The 22503-nt window shown below is 38.7% G+C and overlaps 1 protein-coding gene across 4 annotated transcripts in view; it reads right to left on the minus strand.

The window, feature by feature from the left end:
• The window catches only part of CNTNAP5 (contactin associated protein family member 5), a 253693-nt gene that overhangs the window by 20574 nt on the left and 210616 nt on the right, over positions 1 to 22503 (minus strand). For all 4 annotated transcript variants that reach the window (XR_014947890.1, XR_014947889.1, XM_085552291.1 and 1 more), the window contains 3 exons: positions 21393 to 21611; positions 14855 to 15094; positions 13127 to 13351 (listed from right to left, as the gene is read on the minus strand). Coding sequence is in view for 2 of the 4 variants with exons in the window: in XM_085552291.1 (XP_085408417.1) it covers positions 13127 to 13351; positions 14855 to 15094; positions 21393 to 21611 (684 nt within the window). In the remaining 2 variants the exon portion in view is untranslated. The remainder of the gene's footprint in view (positions 1 to 13126; positions 13352 to 14854; positions 15095 to 21392; positions 21612 to 22503) is intronic.

Below are 22503 nucleotides of genomic sequence, written 5' to 3' on the forward strand. Positions count from 1 at the left end.
TCCACAATGAGATACTGTTCAATACCTTTACACAACATATAACTCATTTTCTTTTTATTATAGTGAAGAAACAAGGTTAAAAAGTCAAGGAACAGGTTGAGGAGAAATGAAAGAGCTCACACTTTAATGAAAAAAAGAAACTCATAGAAGAGTTTTCCTTCTTACTAGCTAATAAACTCTGCTGCGAAGAAACTAACTTAATTGAGAAACTGAGTATATCAAAGGAGAGTTTCTGTCCGCAAGCCAGACCAAGCAAGGCCACGGGAGTTGATCTTCGTACATTAGTCTGTGAAGGGCTGCTTCCACCAGAGGGCATGTAGGTCTTGCACTGTTCCGGTAAATGAATACTTGTAGACTTTACTGTTCCAAGTCAAGGCTTCATCCAGACTTCACAGACAATGCAGAAAACAGTGAAAACTGTGACAACTGTAATTTCATTTGAAGTGTTTAAAGGCTCAGACTTGTTATGATTTATATGTGATGCAAGGAAAGATATACTGCAAAAGATGTCTGAAAATAAACAGCTTCGACCTTGGTTTTCTAAACTATGTGAAAAATAATTAATTTAAAAAGAATTCTCAAGTATTTCTTTTAGTCTTTGTAGAAAAAAAAAATCTGATATAAACAACAGTAATGTAACAAATCGGAATGCAGAGGAAAACAAGGAATTCAATGTGACTTTTTATCTTTCACAAACGACCAGAGGAAATACAGACACACAATTTAGAAGAGAAAAAACAATCAGATAAAATCCTTTCAAGCCTACTTTTGTGCAAATAAAGCAGCAGCGAGAAATAAAAAAAAAAAAAGATAGTAAGCTTTTACAGGGCATTTTTTATGTATCAGCAACCAAAATAGGTTGAACAACAGCGGTACTACAGAGTTGAAAAGCTTTTCCAAGGCTATTTTCTTAGTGTCTCAAAGGATAAAGCAAAGGACGGCATTGCAACCTTGAGCAAAGGGTCCTTCATTCATTCCCTGTTCTGAAAACTATTGTAAAAACTCCCATCTCCTTCCATTTCAGTGCTTACATCGGCGCAAAGCCAGACTATTCCAAGAGCCACTAGGCTTTGCAGAAGGCTACAGGAAAACATTACCAATACTAAATGAAGGGGGCCGACTGACTCATTGTCACCAAGGGATGCTTTCACACAGCATTAGCTCTAAAGACTGGCTTCAGCGATTGCAGAGGCAATGTTTGTGTACAAGTCACAAGGCAGCACGAGCAGCCTAAGGCATGCCTGTATGAGCTGTCACAAGGGTCTGCTCTCCTCACCGCATAGCACGGACACAACTTCTCTTTTTAGCCTTGCAAATTCTCCTGCAATAAGGTCAACTCTCCTGTCCTACAGGCAAAACCACTTTCCAAGTTTAAAACAACGTATAAAGTTTCTGCAGAGTGGGAATTTTGCAACCTCTATGAAACTCACAGTTACTATTAATGATTCTTCCAAAGTAGATGCACAGTGAAGTTAAGAACATGGAATTACCGAATCATTAAAAAAAATAAAGATCACTCAGATTGTCTCTCTGCCTTTGTTTCATCAGGATGTTGGTTTCTCTGCCTCCTAAGAGCTGCACTTTTTTCTAACAGTCTGTACGATCCCATGTGAGCCACCATCTATTTCTGAGCTTTGCAGGATAGCGATGAAGTTACCAAAGATGAGTAGAAAACAATAACACATTATTAGGCTGAAGGCTTTTTAGCTGATTGAGAGGTTTACTGGGTGGATCGGGTGAGGTTTACTGAATCAGGAAATAAAAGGATTTAAAGGCATTTTCTCATACATATCAGAGGGGAATATTTTTGAAGATATCAAGGTCAGTAACAACTATTAAATTATTCAGTGTGACATTATAGGTCCTGATTCAGCTGCTTCGATTCACACTGCGAATCTCCTGTCCCCTCACTGCCAGGCCAAGGAGCTGTGGTTTATCACCATTCTTGTTGCGCTTACAAGTCCAAACTTAAATCATAATCTTATTTTCTGCTACTGACTGAAAGATGCATCTAACAGGGAATAAAGATGTAGATGTCTTATAATCACTTTACGCTAGAAGGACGTGAGAAAAGAAGCCATGCAAAGAAGTTAAGGGACCTGTTCAGACCCACTTGTTTGGGCAGCAAGAAAGTCAATAAAAGCAGAAAGGTTGTCTGACCCTGCACACCACAGCTGGGATGGCCATACAGAGTAAGCTGAAATGCATCCTGAAAGAGAAACAGATCGATTCTAACTGAAAATCATGTCCCAGAATTCTATCAGCCACTCATACACCTCTTACCTGAAGCCTTTGAAAGGGTCTTAGTGCAGAAAATGGAGCACGACCTTGTACTAGTTTATTAGTTTGTAAATGTAAATGCACTTGTCTGCTCTTGTCGAACGCTACGGTCACACCAGCGTATGAAATATAAACAGTGCTCCTATGGCCAGGCAATCAATGCAATAAACAGAGCATTTGTGTTCAAAGACAGACATCAGATAAATAATCTATCTTCACTCTGAGATAGGGATTTCCCCATTGTCTTACCTCAGAGAAATTCCGTTTTAAAGCAGAAATAATCCATTCCATTTGCCAGGAGACACCGGAGCAGATTCTTGACGTCCATTAAGAACACATCTTACCTATCTACAGCGGTACAATTTTACCTTAAACCATTTAAAGAGATGAATGAATAGCATCTCATCAATTCCTTTAAATTCCAACAGCAATTTCTTTTTTCTTTTGATTGCTGTTCTTCAGAATCATTTCATTCAAGTTGGCATTTTTCCTGCAGTCAACTTCACATTAATATAAATCAGGAATACATGGGCTTGTGTCTCCAGAGATGGTTGGAATTTACATCAGTGTAGCTGAGAGCTAATTTTGGTATGCGCTTATCAAATCTTTTTATGTTGGCAGAATACAGAATCACTTCTTTGGCAGAATACATGCTACCATTTTGCTATTTGACAGGCAAAATAAATTGATTATTAATTAAATAGTTATTAAGCATTTCTTTTGGTTCTCTGAATCTTGATTATCCGGTCTGCTGAATTTATCCATTCACATCATCCCAGTGCCACTAATCACAAATAAAAATCTGTGTATATAAACCAGCTCTGTTCTCACTGTCACATCATTTCTGCCTCGCAATAGGGAATCACAATAACCATAAGCAGCTCAATTTCTGGCAGTCTTGTTGCAGTCGTGCCTGTCAACTTCTTTTCAGTTCCCCATGTCTGGGCGTGCACACCTGGAGTGCCATAATGCTCAAGCAATACACTGCATGTTGTGTTTTCTTCCTTCTCTAATATATGTGGAATTGCTGGAGGCTATTTCTATAAAGTCCATAAAAGAGAGAAGGAAGAAAAGAAAGAGGTATCATGGCTTCGGCCTCAGGCAGGGGAATTTCATGGGGCATATTACCCCGGCAGAAAGAGTAGATTCTCACTTGATTATTACAGCCGTCCCTCTTTAGCTTTGAATTCTACAGGTGAGTACCACTGCAGACTGCAGATCAGCACGGAGATGCACTGTGCTACCTCCAGAACAGCCTGAGAGTGGATTAGGCATAGTTCAGCCACAGCATGACCTCTTTTCTCCATTTCTGCAGGAAATGAGTCCACGTGGGCTGTGATGCTACTATGACTAGGCCGCAGCCAGGATAAAAGACAGCTTGCTACATGTCATCGTGGCTTTTGGTCTACAACCTACAGTAGTATAATCCATTACTGGAGGGCTGAATGACATCTCTGTGCTTGTATCAAGTAGCTATAGTACCATTTCAACCAGATTTCTGAGGGCTCCCCTTGTGCTGAGAAAAGTTCTAGGAAACAGAGACCAAGGGCAGCATTTATGCCGTCCCATAATGGTGAATAGGTAGGTGATACTGTTTCCAAAATAGAACACTCAAGAAATTGTTTCAGTGGCAATGGAGGCCAGGGTTAATGCTTGCTAGCATTAACCATCAGTGTCGGCATAACCAACCACCGGGCAGCTACAAAAATAGCACGGTGCTTTCCAACTTCTTCTGTCTTTTTGCTGAGGATGAGAACGACGAAGTAGGAGCTCTTGAGGCTACTGGTAACATAAGGATACTATGCTGATATAGAGACTTCAAAGCACTTAGCCTGAACAAAAATGTTATTTGTAAGCCAGGCTCTTGTCACACATGTCACCAGGACTACAGGTCTCATGTCATTTTGTCATGAAGAACCTAACGAGGCAGCTGACAAGTCCAGTTTGAGAGAAGTATGTATGTAGAAAATTAAACATTTCATTAAGATGAGGACTTTGGAATATACTCGCATGTCCCACTCCAACAGAAGCACCCAGATGTTAAGGAGCAACAGAACCTCATAAAGTTGGCTCAAGCTGTAGTCAGTTGCTCATAACAGACAGTGATGAAGCTACCCCCTACCCACCTCCAGCACATATCTGAGCTGCTGCTAAAAGAGAAAATAAAGAAGGAAGGCACCAATTAAACAACTGGAGGGAAACATTAGTGAGGCTATTGATATTGCAATTATGAAAAAATTAAAGTATTTAGCCCAGAAAGCCATTTGAAACTCATCAAGTGGAAATGTTGTTTGTTCACTGCTGATTGCAGAATATCAAATGACAGTTTTCTGTCATCTCTACCAGGAAATACCTCTCTGGCAACTTGTACAACTCCAGTGTCCCTCTTTATAGCCTAGATATTTAAAAATGAACGACTGCTTTCTTGGTTAGGAGCAGCTGGCTAAGAAACCTGCTCCTTAATTAGCAGCTTCTCCCCAGGGATATTTACTCAGTAAATTTACTCTTCAGTGGAAGTGCTGCTGGTAATTCAAAGAACAAGGCCCATCTCTTCAGCGTCCACTGGCTTTTAACTAAGAAAGTACTTGCATATTTTTAGAAGGTGACTCTTGCTATTTGCTTTGCTCAGAGAAAACAAAGAGGAGAAGCTGCCAAATCCATTCGCTGATATGACTGGTTATCTACAGCATTGGTTTAGATGAGATTGTTTTATGGGGTTAAAAAATAAATAAATCAAAGCTCCCAATTTTTGGTGACCTCTTGTAGTAGTGGAAAAAAAGGTTCTTATTTGAATGCTTTTCACTCAAAACTTCACGCTTTAAATACATTCAGGACTTATGGATCGTATTCAAGCTATCCTGTATCAACGACGCACATTCACACTGCATTTCTTCAATTTAAGAGGGAAAAAACCCCACACAAAACCTGTACCAAAAGAACAAGAAATAAGCCTAACAAACCACTCACCCTTCCCCGACAGAAAACCAAACCACACACAAAAAAAAAAAAAAAACCGTCAGGAAAAGATTCTGCCTGAAGGTCCATGACAAGTGAGTATAACCTTGCAGGATTTTCATTCCCACCAGCCACCAGTCGGCCCAACACAGGCTGGCCAGCAATTAAAAAGGAACTGGCAGATGTTTCTTGCGTCGAAGCTACAAAATATTGCAAATGTTGAAATACTGTGAGTCTAAAAGATGATGACAGTCTAAGAGCTCATCATACTGTGGCTTTTATACCAAGGTTACTCCAGTGATTTTAAGGGAAACATTCTTCTAAACAAAACAACCCACATTCATGCCTATATGGATGGATCTATAACGGGAACGGGGCTTAACCAATGGATGTGGAATAATACTAATCAATGCCACCACTCTGGATCTACCAGATTGCTGCCTGCTCACATAATTTTCCTTCTTTGTACTCCAGTTTATCTACCGGTGAATTAGATGAATGCTCATATCCTTTGGAAAATTGCAGGAAATCTCTGGATAAGCAGAAGTTCCAAATAATAATATTAGTCATTAAGATGATCTCTAGCTACTTCTTGGTGAATTACTGCATTTTTTTTTAACATGTTGCAACATCATTAACTACTACTTTTCCCCAAAGGTGACCTAATCTAAAGATGAAGAGCTCAAAACACCAGATCCCCCCAGTAAAATCTCCCTGAAAACATGTGCTTTCAGACTGTGAGATTATTCTGTAAAATTTCAATCTACACCTCTTCAATACTTCCTTTGGAATTTTAAGTCACTTTAAGACCCTCCATTAACAAAAACTATCTGTATAATCTGATGCTTTGATCTCTCTTCCCATCATTAAACGCACAATGCATGCCATTAGTCTTCTCATGGTCAGACACACAGCAGGCCCCATGGTTTACTCATCTTATCTTGCTAGGCTTTCACTTCACACCATACTTTTTGTTTAAGACTGGTGTAGCAGCCAGGACTACGGGAAGACCTTTTTCTCTAGTCCAGTGAATGAAACAAAACTGATCATCCTATGACTTATATTCCACAGGTTCAAGTCAGCTTTACAAATTATACATATCACTGAATCTGCATGAACATCTCCCAGGCAAAAAAGGCTGTGGTACCCTAAGAAATTCAAGCCACCCTGCCCTTACGAAGATCCCGACTCATGGTTTCCATTCTCCTCCTAATAGCTTCCAGCCACTGCCGTTCAGTCAAGGCTTTTTCTCATACTGACTTAACAACTGTAACATTTAGCAAATAAAAGTCCATCTGAGCACTGCCTATTTCATTAGTTTTGCCAGCCTCTGTGACTGCAGAAGTTCCATTTTCTAATCAGAGACCCTCTCCTGATTAATGCAAACTCTCAAGGGATATATTTGAGTTTCTATACATCCTATTACAAGAATCATATAATGGTAGCATTATATATATATTATCATGTAATGGTAGTATGTCTTCTGTTAGCAAAATGAATGCTTATACATACATATGTCCGCTGTTTCATCTTCTGGAATCTCACACAGAATCACAGAATTTTCGAAGCTGGGAGACAGCTGGAGGTCATCTGGCCAAAACCCTGCTGAAGTGGGTCCACTACAGTTTGCAGCCCTGGGCTGTGTCCAGGCAGCTTTTGAGGATCTCCACGTCAGCCTGTTCCACTGCTGTCACCCACGTGGTGTTTCCTGCTCTTCCTGTGTCTCAGGCTTTGCTCACTGCTTTTTGTCCGCCAGGCACAAATGAAAAGAGACTGGCTCTGTCCTCCTTGCACCTTTGCTTCAGGTATTTATTTCCAGGAGATAAAAGATCTAACAGTAGCAAATGTCTGTTCTCTTTCTAGCTGATTATCTGCAGCTGTTCATATAGGGTTTTATGCCAGATACCAGTGAGTTCAAAGTCAGTCTCTATATATGCAGAGCACAAGTCAATTATTGACTGCATGCTCAGCACTTTCTGCTCAGTGTAATCCAATTATGGTTCCCTTGTTTTTCCCTTCTGGGTCTCCAGAACATCTCTTGACCCTTCTGTACAGTAAAACAATCTTTGTAAGTACAAATATGCCCATGAATTGAGGTAATGAGACAGACTTTCAATTCTCTCCTCTTGGAAAGCAGATAAAGAAATCTGCCAAAGTCCTTGGCTGAATGGCTCCTTTAAGTTTTATACACTTAGAGATTTAGAGTGTCAGGTACTAAAAGAAAGCAAAACAGGCTTTAGATGCCCAGTCCAGCTACTGTCTTAATAACTTTTTATTGCTGGAATTGAACTGAAAACTAATCAGCATTTGTATTTTCCACAAAGTGTACTCACAACAAGAAATCACCCAAAGGACCAGAGATGTTTCTACCACAGAAGTTTCTCTAGTTACATAAAGAAACTGGGTTATCTCCCGCCACTCAATCCCCCTTACTGCTTATGCCATAGACAACATCCCATTTACAGTCAATCAGGGACAATTTCTTTTATATTCTTTTATATTCATCAAACTCTCACTACTCCCTTCCTCTACTAAGTAATGTAAGATTTTATCATCAACAACAGTAATTGACTGGAAAGATCTTTAGGAGATATATAGTTGTATCTCCCATATGAAAGATAATTTAGTGGCTGCAACCTAGAGCCAAGGAACGATACTGAGTCTTCTCACAGAGTTGCTTGAGTCTCCACAACAAAGCTGTCTTCCAACCTAACTCACTTTCCTGCTCCTGTTCTGTTAAAAATAACTATACCTGAACCTTGGCATCATTTTCCATTTCACAGTCACATAAATCGTGGAGGTTGTTCAATGGATGGTGAAACTCTTTAAGCCAGAAGGTGTTCTCAAAAGATAAAACTATTGCACTATTGATAAGTTACCCTAGCAAGGCTTTCTGCAGCAGTTATGTTCCACAATACCCACATCCCAAATAAAAAACCACGAGGTGATAAAGCCCCAAGAACCAGAGAAGACTTGAAAATCACAGCTAAAATCTATTTTCCCTAATTTAGCTTTTCCATGTTACACCTCAGAGTGTGCAGCAGGAACGGAATGAAAAGATTATTTGCCTCAAAGAATGAGTTAGTTCCTTAGTCTGCCTCTCTACCTCTGAATGTCTTCAATTTTGTTTGAGAAAAGTTGTTGGAGATGCAGCTCAACAGATACGCAAGGCAAAAGCAAGCAGAATTTACATGCCTTCAACAGAAAGGGCAGCTGTTGACTTTGAGAAAGGAGAACATGGCAGTAAATTAGTCATTTATTAAAAAGAAAAAATCAGTAGCTTCTCAATTATGACTTTTTTGAAGAGTTTTAATTCATGCTACATCTATTATAGCTTTTGGTTCATTTGCCTATTTACTTTAAGCATCAGTTGATTTCAAGTCCTTTTAGGAGAGGTCACTAAAGTTTATCTAGGCCCTGCTTCTATATGCTGCACATGTCAGACTTCACAAGATGCTTTCATTTGTACTTTTGCCTGTAACGTGCTTTTTTCTTGCCTTTAATCTTTGCTATGCAATTTAGAGACTTGCTATCCAAAATAGAGAACAGAGCTCTCTCAAATGCCAGTAGGTCCTGGGTAGAAGGACAATGGTAGAAAAAAAGGACTCAAATCGTTTCGATTCTTACGAGGTCAGATAATAGATTCAGATAAATTTTCAATCATTCTAGGATACTTTGAGATTCTATCTCTTTTCTTTGATGATAACTATCTGCTCTTTTTCTAGATTTGGAATCAGAGAAATGCAGCCACACTGAGAGTGAAGAATACACGGGGAATCATTTTCTAGACTACATACTTCATCATATTCATGTCATGTCTGATTACTTGCAGGGGGAAGGAAGAATGCAGAAGGGAGAGACGCTAACAATTTCTATCCTAACATATCCCCCACCCCACCCCCAGCAGTTATTATCTTTAGGTATCAAGCCGAGTGCATTATAATACTAAGTTATTGGTAATTTACTGAAATAATGTAAATTAGCCAAAATGCACAGTGAAAATTCAGCCTGAGAAAGAAAAAAGAAACAAAATTCGTGGCAGTAGCTTCCCTTGTTGTGAATAACTTCTGTGAACTGACACACTGAAAAGGCTAATTAGAGCTGTTTAGCCATTTTCTATAGCTTGGTAATGGGCACTATTATTTGAAAGTTCTACAGCACAGTTACTGCAACTATTGGAGCACTGTTAATCTTCTGGATGTGGGATCAATGCAGCAGTTACAGCAAGCAAGCAGGCTCTTCACCCCTAAAATTGGCAAAGTACCCAGCATAGGTGATCTCCACGTGGTGACCAGCTGTGTTTGCATAACACCGTGGTAGTACTGGGGCCCTTCTATAGTGTTGGTATAGCTGAGAGCTATTTATAAATAAACTGGACTTTCAACAGTCATTACTGTGACAACCCTGGAGATTACATCCACCACAGTGATTCTGCTGCACCACAGCTCTGTCCGTAGTCACAAAAGTAATCAAGTTATTCAGGTACTTCTCAAGTGTGAAAGACCTCAGAGCATATGACCTTGTGGCACTGCTCATGAGAGAGCACAACTTTGTGAAGTACGAATGCATTTCTTCCTGCTAACTAATTAAACTGGATTCCTCGCTATTTGATTGTAATCTTTTGATTAATCCATGTTAAAAACACAGGCGGCTCGAGGGCATATATCCTCTGAATAAAAAGCTAGAAAAAGTCCTCTTCAAAATGGCTGCAAGTTAATAATATGGACACATCTGTATACAACATATATTCATTTATACATACATATAATTTAAAATTCCATGGATATAACAGATAAAACTGCAGAGGAGAAGACAATGCTGCATTATTGCCTACATTTTCAAAGGAGCATGTGTGATTTAGAAGACCATAAACTAACTAATGGCAGAAGGAATCTGTACTGAGTCATCTTTAAAAACATCAACTTTTGAAAACTTGCCCGTAAGATTTCATGGCATGAATTGACCAGATGGGATAAGAACAATATTGTGATGTAGATACATTTTTGGGTGGGAATTGCTTCTGTAAGTATTGGTCTCCAGGTGCTACAGGGAATCTAATGTCAGAGAAAGTGGTCATATTTATAGATCCAGAATGGCCGTTTCTACACTGACATGTGGTATCCAACATCAGTCCTATCTTTGCCTCCTGAGCACCCGTCCTCTACAACACTGAGTACCAGAAGGCCTTTCTGCCTGACTGAGAACGTGCTGCATGCATAAAGCAATGTCTGAGAATGAGGATTTTTTATTTCCATTCCTAAATCTGAAACTGACCTAATGGATGACTCTAAGTGAATCATTTTAAAACCATAATTCCGGTATCTCAATCAATAAGTAATGTAAATTCTAACGATATGACCTCCTTTGCACACTGATACTAGAAATGGCCTTGGGGTTAAATGTAATTATTTATTACTTTTACTGAAGCAAATTGATTTTACAGGGAGTATTTCACACCTGACTATACAAGCTGTCTACACAAGTTCATTTTTACACAAGCCACCTTCAATGCAGTCCAAACATAACCAACCCTTGCAGTTAATTTTACTTCTTTTACGTTAAATACTTAACATGAGAAGCTTAAAATATCAGGAATGTTTTTCTTATTGTTATTTTTTATTAACTACTAACTTGCAGCTATTTTGTGGATAATAGAAAAGGGAACTAACAGCATGTCTCAGTAGTAGCTTGAAAAATACTTTAAAAAGTTAGCTTATGCAGAATTAAAATATATACATAGACACATGGTTTCTTAACAAGTGGAAAGAGTTTCAGGATTATGGCAAAGGAAAAATACTACTCGTATTTTGAATAAGAATGTCCACTTCATCAGGAGACTAACATTCACATAACTATCAGTTATCCAGCATGGACCCACCTAGGTCTGACTATCCGCTGAATACCTTGAAAATGAGCCAATAAGAGAGAAAGATCTCACTTCTCATGTGACTTCACTCACTTCCAATGCTACAAAGGACATGATTATTCATAGTCTAGTAACTTAATGGCAAGCATAAACCTCTCGGAGGAAGAAAGAATAACAAATCTTAACATTATTTTCATTGGAATAATAATTCCAACAAGACTAACAAATAACAGGATATGAGATTTTTTAAAGAAATACTAAATTTGTGACAAAATGCATGGAATATGCATGACTAAAATGACTGTCTTGACAGAAAGACACGAAAGCAGGCACAGAACAACTCTGAAAGTGACTTTCAGGCCATAATCAAGGTCACCTAGTTATCATAATTCTTTGAGCACAGTGCTACATTTTACAGTTCAGAATTTTGGAACCCAACAGCTCACCAACCCTTTAAGCTAATGTTAACTTCATTTTACAAGTGATTAGAGACACGTACAGAGATGAGAAAGGCAACACTGCCTAATTGACTCCTGATCCTGAGTGTGCTGAGAGCTGCTTCACCTAATTTAAGGAAGCACTGAGAATCTGCATCCCTTTCTGAACCAAAAAGGAGATCTGCAAATGGTGCAGCTGCCAAAATGCAAGACTTACTGTAAAATCTATGATCTTGCTGCACTGTTAAGAGAGATTTCAGTGTCCCGGTCCCAGCTCCTTCCCCTACCACCATTAGATAGTTCCAAACTCCAGAACAGAGACCTCACAACTGCAGCTTGCCACTGGTAATATTTCGTCAATAAACTGCAATTGCCTCATGTTCCTAACATTATTTTACACTACATTACAGTGATCGGAATGGATATTACTTTCTCATTCACTTTAAGGGCTATTTTTGATTGCCTGATTGGAATAAAGAGACCTGAGTTTAACTGAGAAGTAGATTCTACGGTTTCACCTCAGCAGGGACTATTCTCTCCAACCATGAATCTTCACACTGGGATAATCATTTATCTAAAAATCATGAACTTTGACACTTGCCTCAGAGCAAAGTGGGAGATGAGTCTGGGACATTTGAATGCTCGTTCCATGCCAGCTTAAATTCTGGCGATATTACATAACCAGGAGATAAGCAACAGCAAAGTCCATACAGAGAATAAAAGGTGTTGGTTATTGTTGTTTGTTTGTTTTTCCCCTTGAAAGTTTAAGCTGATGGCACCTGAGACCCCAGCTTCTATGGGATTTGTAAAGTTTCACTGTGGTCTGGATCATTCAGTCAAACGTGCATATTCAAGCACACAGCATAAACTTTCTACTGTTCTGCTACAGGTTGGTGACTCACCAGTAAGCTTACTCATCATTTCCAATGCACTAGTCCCTAACTGCTCTTGAATAATTCAAACATCCTCCTTTGAGTAGGATAATGTGTTGCTGGATTGTGTTTTCTGAATGCACTGTGGGAACTCAGGAGCCAGATTCACAATAAGAATACGTATGGTCTATACCCTAAAATCTTAACATCTTTTCAGACAGTACCTTCTTAATAACTAATGGAGTTACGCCTTATGTTCTTGAGTGTGAACCTACAAGATCTAGACATTCTCTGGCTTTAATATTCACGGGTACTGGCCATATTCCATTGGAACAATACGATGAAGAGTAATAAACAAAACAAGAAAGAATGGCAAAGATAGAATAACATATTTCTGCATCAAGTGTTGTTGTGCCGTCATGGAATTTCTCATTCCCTTATCTTGGAGATCTAATGGATCTCAGTGCAGAATAAATAGCAAGGAATTGCCATTGTATAGTCTTGCCAAATGGAAGTCAAAACACATTTTAAGCCCCAACAACATGATTACTCAAAGACCAGTTAGGAAAATGTTGCATTGAATGCCAAATAAAACAACATAAACAAAACCGATGGCTGTTTTCATGAGCTGAACACCATAAAGGCTGCAAATAGTATTATCCCAAAAAACACAGTTCAGACAGGTCTCACAATAGTAGCACATCAAGAGCACTTACCGTTCTTGGAGAGAATCACAGCCAAATATTCATGGAAGTAGGTGTTGATGTACAGCAGAAGGCTTGGAGCGTGCGCCGTAAGAAAGCTAAATGCAATATTTTCCTTGGACATGATGGCATCTGCGTAAATAGCAGAACTTGAAGTGCTTGCATTTTTTGTGACAGGGTAAGGTTCTTGGAAAATGTAGGTAATAGAAGTGCCAGCTTCAAATAAAGCAGAAACCTCTGAAAGAACATATAAACAACACAAACAGTTTTAGCTACTGCGTTTTCAGATGTTTCAGACAGGTATGCACACAAACTGGTTACCTCAGAAAGAGAACACTGCAGAATGCTCTTTACCCAGCTTACAAGACCAATCTATGATTTGGATGAGTAGAAAGCCCTTCCTCAGACTATATGTTTGACACAGTGAAGGGTAGCATATGCAGACACGCATACATGTTCATATCATAGTGCTCAAAACATTGCTCTACAAGATGGAACAACCCAAAAAGTTTGTTAGTCAAAAAAAATATTAGTTTTACCATCTTCTGACACTTAATTTCTAAGGTGATATTCTCTATCTTCCCCCCACAGAAATGACAAGAATAAAATTGTCCTTTCCAGTCTTCTTTTTAAGCAAAATCATCATGAAAGCAACACGTTAATCCCAAAAAAGTCACTGAGGGAGAGCAGCAGCTCCAAGAGAAACGCCTGTCATTAGATGCTCAGAACACAAGAACTCACACTGTGTTTTCACTACACACAACATAAATTTGGCCACAAAATATTTGTAAGTGACAACAGCTGTTTTCCAGTAAAGCAGATCTACCTCTATAGCAGCATCTCCTAACAGGATACTACATGGTTATTTGCTATGCCTCTCATGACATTGGTGTCAAATCTTCAGCTCATGGAAGTGGGCACAGTTCCATGGACTTCAGTATAACTAAGCCAATTTACACCAGAAGATGATGTGACTCACTTAGTCAACCTGCCGCATTTGCAAGATAAGGGACAGTCATGGAATTTATAATACTAGCACTGCAACTTGCTGCTATTAAGCAGGGATTGTGGTAGTTTCTTCTTTTCTCCAAGAGCATGCTATCAAACTCGAATGCTCTTTATTTGCCCCACTGCTTTTTCAGGTGTTGGCAATAAAAGCCAGCAAACAGGTTCGGTGTGGACGTGATACTCAGAAAGCGAACCATACATATCAGTTTCTTTCCTGAACTTGATATATTTTTGATAACTCATCTCGTGGCCAAGTTTAGATGGGTTGAAACAGGGATCACAACAAACATAAAAAAGACTCCCCCCTTTTTGACACACCATTGCTTAGACCTCTGTAAAGAAAAGCACTCATGGTTTTCTTGAGGTAGACAAAACCAGATTAAGTTTAAAATCAAGCAAATGAAATATCCAGACATAGGCAGGGAACTGTCAGGGAAACTTTCAGCCCCACTGGTAAACGTCTGGATGAAGTTATATTAATATAGAGGAATCATAGCGTGATAGAGTTGATAATTTAAATAACAATACAACTAGCACTATTTTAATTTCTGAGTACTGAAGTCATCAAGTGGAGGAATTCAAGTCCACTTAACGTAAACACTTAACGCTCAAGCTTAAGCTTATATTCGAACGCCCTCTTGTAGTATGGTAGACAACAAGCTGATGTGGGTGAAACTGTGTTACAGATATTCGGAAAGGACTAAGGACTTCAGATAAAAGCTTTTTGCCTACCTTCCTTGCAGAAGGGCCCTTCATAGGCTGAGCTGGTACAATCACAGGAATACCCGTTATACTTCTCCACGCATTTTCCCCCATTGTGGCACAGGTTACCATAACTACTGCAGTGCCCTGGACATCCAGGTTTAACACCAGGAGTCATTTTAGCTCTTTCTTCAAGGTCAAGTTTCTGTCCGTTTAAGTGCAGAGATCGAATACATCCCAAAAAGCCCTTCTGTCTGGAAGCTGTTCCTCCTGAAACAGGGAAGAAAAAAAATCAAATGCATTCATTGAATAGTCTGTAAAGTAGTCAGAGCCCTGAAGATGCAAATACGGAGGTACAAACAGGAATCCATAGAACTTTAAAATATTACCTGTTACGTATCAGTGCACATCACAGCAAAAGATGGACGTATGGACAGCCTAAGAGACTCAGAGTCTCTTCCTTTAAGAAAGGACTAAAGCTGTGAATAAGGTTCTAGTGTCCATTCTCTTCCTTTCTGCCTTGTCTACCACCCTGTTAAGTATTTAAAATGCAAATTCATTTGGTAAAATACCTCTTTATCATATGCCTGCATATCATCTAATACATGAGAAATCCAGAACTATTTTATTATTATTATTATTTTTTCCTGCCATAGTACAAAGTATAGATAACATCCTAATCCCAACATCAGATGAGTTACACATGCTGATGAGCCCAGATAGCACAGATGAATCACATTCAATACCAGGTTTGCTGGCTGAAGGAAAATGACTTTAGAGTTAGAATTTATGCATGACTGATCAACCTGATGTTGCATGTGAATGTTTACTGTAGGCAAGAAATGTGAGTCTGGGTTACAGCTGCGATTTATTACAACTGTTAAAAATAACTGCATCTTCTCACGAAGAACAAAGATGTATGGATTACAGCAAGAGCATGGTCCAGGCTCGACAGGCTATGTTCTTATCAACCCACTGAAACTGCTAACACTGAAAAGTTTGCCCAAAGAGATGGTCACAAAGATAATAATTACTGATGACTGACTGTGAAGATATCAATGTCTTCATTACTGTAGGCTTTGTTTGGCAGTCGCCAATATTTTATTCTGAATTCACTGCAGTTTTGATTGCTGCTATGAAATCTTACTCTGGCCAAAGAGTTAACAGCACTTGTAGGTCTGAAATGCTAGTTTTATTGGTGATGCACCAATAACTATGTAAAAAGTTATCTTTCCAAATTCTTCTTCTCTAGAAGTTTGTTCTATATCAAAATGCAGATGAGATAACAGATCTTTTGATGAGTCCTTGCAGAAGAGCATCTGTTCTCTCATAAATTGTTTAATTAAAGCCAGACTTCTGCAAACGATGAGAATGAAATAGCAGTCTGAAAAGCAATCTCACCAAAACCCTATTGTTCTGCCATATTATTCTGACATATTTTTTCTATCTGTTACGCTAATAGCAGAAATACTGGATCTGAATTAGAATAACTAAATTCCAGATAGCATGTGAGACAGATTTACTTTACACTAAGTTTATGGTGCCCTTCGCAGTGAAACAAATGTGTTCAAAATCTTCTTTAGCCAATTACTCTCTCCAGATGAACAAATGGACCTTTGGCATTTGCTGCATTGTGCACACACGACCCTTCTCTTTTGTTTCAAAACCAAGCACATCACACAACATTTTTAGTAATGTCTTTGTAAGAAGGAATATTACTTCTTTCTTTAAAGTTAGTGGCTACTCTGTTTTCTTTTGCACAGGAAATAACCACAGATATTATAAGGATAAATGACAGCACATTATCCAAAAAGATATCACCCATTTTAAATGCTGAGAGTGACAGTCCATCAGTCCTTTGGAAGGAAGGATTTTTGCTTGTCCCTTCAGGTCAAGTCTCATGCCAAACTAACCTATTGTTGCACAGAGTTTGGTCAAGCTGACATTATATAGCCTATAAACTTGTTTGGGGTTTGCTTTTTGTACTGTGATTTTTTTAAAAATTTAGCAGAAGAAATATAACCAGGTACAAGGATGTCCAGCTGTTGCTGTGCATTAGCAATATGAAGCAGTTCAATTCCAAATAACCTCTAAAAGAAAGCAAGAAATGGGTTTCCAACTCCTTTAGACCTCTTTAATATTTCAACTTGTTTGATTTTAAGTAATCCTCAATACACTGCAATGAAAGTTTGATTTTAAGTAATCCTCAACACACTGCAATGAAAATTCATTTCTCCCTTTCACTTTGCATGCACACAGACGCCTTTCACATACTCCAAGTGTGCCAATCCTGGCCTTAAGCAGACCCTTTTTATTCTAAATTTTAACAAGAGAAGTTATAGGAAAATGCTTTCTAGATAAACATACAACTGCCTTGAGAATTAGGTACACAATAAAGCAGTTATTTGTACAAACTTTGTTGAATCTACTCTTACAACTATGCATGACTGTTTTCCCTTACTGGGAGGAATTATAATTTAATATACTCAAACTATACAGAATATAGTCAAGACTTTTATAGAAAGTGATGGAATAATAAAAAGAATTGTGAATTTGAACCAAGTCATATTGTATTGCTATGGGTAAGAGGGAGTTAAAAAGGAAGAGATCAGATTTGTACTGTTCCATCTTGAGTCCCCACATTTTGCTTTTAACCTCCAGGTAAGTCCATGAAGGAAGAGTCCATTTTCTGTAGTTTATTTCAAATGTTAAGTGTAAGAAATCATTGTTGCAGTGGAATGACAGTAATGTTAGGCTCTGATGATGAATATGGTACGTGCTATGCTGACATGCTCAGCTGGAGCAAATGCTTAGGTTCTGCTCCCCACTAAGGGGGAACACATCCCAAAGACAGATAAGCAGGGAAGATGCCAGCCTGGCAAAATGCAAAATAACCAAGAACACTGATGTAAGTTCATATCAGACCTAAATGGAGAACAGATGGTATGAAACGAAGTGACACCTGAATTATAGCACTTCTGTGAAAACAGAGTAGTATGAGCGTCTGGATCTGAAGTAGCTCTACCAATTCCTTTTATACAGTACTGATGTACGTAAGAGGCCTTGGGTAAACAAAAATCACAACATGAGTGCATCTTTTCAGGCAGTGTAACACTGGCGTGAACTTCTCTACCTGCAGTGTTGTGTAAGCTACAAAATGTAAATATCTGTGGCTGCATTACTATGCACATAACAAATTCTGGCTACTTGGTGCAACTCAAGGCCTTTGAGTGGGGAAACATTGTAGCAGGCAGTATTGTGATTCTAAGTTACGCAATGTCAGTTCAGTATCAGTATGGCATGAGTAGCATTCAGAGCTACACCATCAAAATGCAGTTTAAGAACATTAAACACACAAATAGTTACACAGAAGTACACAAGAACAAGCTGAAAATTGATTTTTGGCATAACAGTGTTCCAGGCAGGCAGAAGTTGAAGAACAAGCACAACTCAAAATTAGCATAGACACAAATCATAGTGGAATTCCTAGATTTAGCACGTAGCCTCTAGAGATCTGAATTTCTATGCTAGAGCACTCATGATATAGCAGCACTGAACTCACTGTCCAAATACAGTTAGCATCCCTCGGAGACAACTGAAGCTCACATCTTTCAGTGTTCAGGACACATCTACCTTCGCATTAACTCACCATCTGTATTTTCTCTGTCCAGAAGGACTGGACCATTGTTGTGATTTGGAACGTTTTGATTTAGTTTCTTACTTACACGCACGTGTTTTATTTTTTATCTTAGAATCCAGGCTTTTAAAATTCCTTTTCCAAATTTAACAGAGAGAATAAAATGTTCTCCCATATTTCACAAAAACTGGAAGCAAGGCAAATAACAAATGGCATTATGATCTCCACTCAGGAAGACTGAAGTGTAAATTCAGCCCTTAATAGACATAAAAGAACCTACACACATAAAAGAGAAACCCTTTTATGTGCTTAGTCATTGGAAAATCTTCAGCAAATCCTTAATCTTCTAAAATACTAAAGTTGGTCAATCTCAACACACAATTCCAAGGAAAGCCAGGCCTACTTAACTCTAATCCTTAGGAAATATTTAAAGGCCAATTAACTTGTTCAGAACTTCAGTATCACCGAATCAGAAGTAAATGAAGTGCACCTCCAAGGCTGCCCACAAGTGAGAGATCTTTCAAGATTTCTGGAGAAGGCTTCTGTTCAACTTCCTTGACAATAAACCACAGAAAGTATGAAAATTGGCTTGTTTTTCAGGTCAACTTTAAAACAAAATAAAACTACCATGAACGCAAAAGGAGCAAAATCATTCAATTACACGTGGTCTTAAAAGGATTAGGTTCTTGGGTTAAAATGAAACATCAGAGCAAAATGAACTAAACAGTTTGGTCAGAAGACAGGTAGAAACAGTGGATGAACAATCAGCAGAACCAGCTGAACTCATTTATATTTATATTAGATGTCAGTTGCCCTTGTAGTCAAATTTGACAAAAACCCAATTTGTGTGATCTACAGTATATGACTTCCTCAAAAAAATAGAGATGAAACTGCCACACATATACTGTATATATGCTGATGGCTCTCAAGCAACGTGCAAGTGACCATACTTTGAATGCTACAGTGGATCTTCATTCAATCATCATCATAATGCTACATGATACTAATACACTTCCTTCACTCAAAGGATCAATAAATCCTTCCAAAAGATAAATAAACTAAATTAATTCTTGACATAGAGCTTTATTTATGAGATTTACAAAAAGCATGAATTGATTCTGGAGAAGAATCAAGAAAAAAAAAAAAGGAGTTATAACTTAATGAGTAGCTAACTCCACTATGGAAACAGGGAGATTAAAGTATATTTGGAACATTTTTTAAGACAGCAAAACATGTCAGTTAGATTATTAATTAAGAATGTGCATACTAATTGTGGAAACTCCTTAATCACTGTCAGCATGCATAATGCTGCAGAAACAAATGCTGTGGGTTATGGAGGGGAGAGAAGAGTAATATTATGTGCTGCTGCTTCTTTCCTTTTTAAAAAAATCAATGTTGTTTATGTATTTATTTTTCTGATGGGTTAAAATTCTGTTGCAGTGGTGCAGGTATTAAATCAGTTGCTTTCTATTAGAGACTGGAATGAGACCTTCAGTAGAGACAAATGACTCCACATCTGTGTAATGCTGGATGTCTGCCACCTTTCCCTGAAACACCTGGGGACAATGTTAGAATCAAAGACTGTTCAGGTTTCCATCACTTCTGTTCATGCTTAGAAAAATTCAGAAGGTTACCGACACTTTTGACCTTCAGTATGGATTTCTGTGCTAGATTTAAGGGCCAACATTTAACTCTTAAAAGCATCAGTTTTTACTGAACCTATTGTTCAGAGTTTGGTAAAAGTGTAGATGGACAACTGAATGCAATCAAATTACTGCACAGTGAGAAGTTTTCATCCCTCAGCTGAGAAGAATAACTATGCCCTAGAGTTTACCGTAAATAGGAAGTAAAATCAGGGAAAACATGTTGGGATGGAAGTCGCTGCTGGAAATCAACTAGTCCAACCTGTTCTTCAAAACCCAGCTACATTCACAGAACATGTTGCTATGGGCCTTTTGCAAGAAAGTTTTGATCATTTCTGTGGATGGAGATCCTACATTCTCTTTGCTTCAATGCTGCTCTGCTCTCACTGCAAAGATCATTATTTTCCTTCCTTTGCTGCAGCCTGTAGGCTGCACCTTTGTTCACACAGCCCAAACGGTGGTCAGTCTTCACCTCTGCGAGGGAATACCGTAAAATTCACCTAACTACCAAAACCAACAGGACTTTTTTTTGGACAGTGGCTACCCATCCCATTAATCCCCAGATTGTTTGGATGCATGACAGTGAGTCTTAATGGAAAATAAGTTGAGTTCTTCAACCAAGTTTTATCAGAGAACATTTGAATCAACTGCTATGAGGGAAAGCCACTGATGTAACTGTATGTATTTATCAACAAACTCTTTCCTTTTGTTCTTAGCCCAGTAATGGTTGCACACATACACTATAGCAAACTTAAATAAATACCTCAAAATCTTCTTAATTCAAAGGATGCAGATACACAGGTAAACTTCATTAAAATTAATTGATAGATTGACATTTACCACAGCATTTCAGCCAAATACAAGAATCTGCTTTGAAGTATGAATCTGTAATTATCTGCACTGTCCTGAATAAGAAATTGGTTACAACCCCACTCCATCACAGTGCAAACTACTCAGAAAAGTAGTGTTTGAATACTGAAAAAGACCTTTTGCAATCCCACAGTAACCTACTTTAATATATGCCTTTTGCATTTCATCACAAAGGACAGATCACATTTCCTACAGTGAATTATGCAATCAGTAACATAGAAGAGGAGACTGAATTCTTTGGCAAGAGCTTTGTGTAGGTAGCAGTTTGGGTTTGCTTGATGTAATCTATGCTGGAGGGAAAGAGGAGGCAACAGAATTAGGTCACCACACCTGAGCTCAGCTGCACAACAACAGCATTAGCAAAGTATGAACACAGAAATATTGCATATACCTTCCAAAGCTCTTAAATGGCTCGTACCTACAAATAACTGGCTGTTGAGCTGCAACCGAAAGTGCCCCTCTGCAGGTGCCTCCAGGACCTTCTTGGGGAGGTTGTCCACCTGGAGACTGGTTTGCTTGAGGTTCCGCTCTGCTCGGACATAGTGCCACTGATTGTCATTCAGGGGTGTGGGAGACTGCACAGTTGCTTCCGTGGGGCCATTCCCAACATCTATGGAGAAGGTGATCTCTTTGGGGGCTGGAAGAGACAAACAGAGGGAAAGAGAAAGAGACAGTCTGAATTAAATAGTGCTTTTGACCTCAACAAATCTTACATAAATATAGGGTCCATTAGCTTTTATCATCATTTACCTCCCACCTCTTACCCAGCAGCTTATATGTAAATGTAAATCTGTAGCCTCACTGTTTGATCTCTATTGTGACAATGCTTGGCTGCTGAAATCCATCTTTTTTCTTTATTTTTCTTTGCCATAACAATCACACTGCACTAGGAACTGTAATCTGTTCTCTTTTAGAAGTAAAAGTGCCAAATTCTGCACTAAAGTCACAAAAAGTATTTCAACAAATTATGCTAACATTGTGGAAAGGATGAAGGAGCTCTGACTAAATATTTCAAAATGCATGTACTTGATAATAAGAAAATCTGCTTGTATATGGTAGGAGAGATCCTCAAGCATTCGTTTGCGTGAATAAACCTCACTCAAGAAGCAAGGAGGAACAGATGAAAAAAATCACTAATTGGGGTCCAGAGATAGCAAGGATCCTAGAAACAGAGTGGTAACCTGAGAAACAACAATCATAAGAAGGAGCATTATCTTGCTCTGCTGCAAGCCACCTGAATGGGTGCCAGAACTCTTTAACATTCTTGTTGCCAATTATTTTTCCCTCTTCCTATAATGCAAAATACATCAGAAAGAACAAGAGCCAGGTCCACAGACAGCACAACAACCAGAAGGCTGAGGATTGAAAATTCATAAAAACCTGTTATTTCAAGCTCCACAAATTGTATAGGTCTGGTTCTGGAAGCCACTTCTTAGACAGTTAAGTTAGGAAACATTCCATAGGGATAGACAAAGATCTATTCTGAGCCCCCTGCATCTGCTAAAAGGCCATTTCCTTACAAAGCAGCT

This window comes from Coturnix japonica, chromosome 7, assembly GCF_054131305.1.
Source record: "Coturnix japonica strain WE chromosome 7, WE-NBRP24, whole genome shotgun sequence".
Taxonomy (NCBI): domain Eukaryota; kingdom Metazoa; phylum Chordata; class Aves; order Galliformes; family Phasianidae; genus Coturnix; species Coturnix japonica.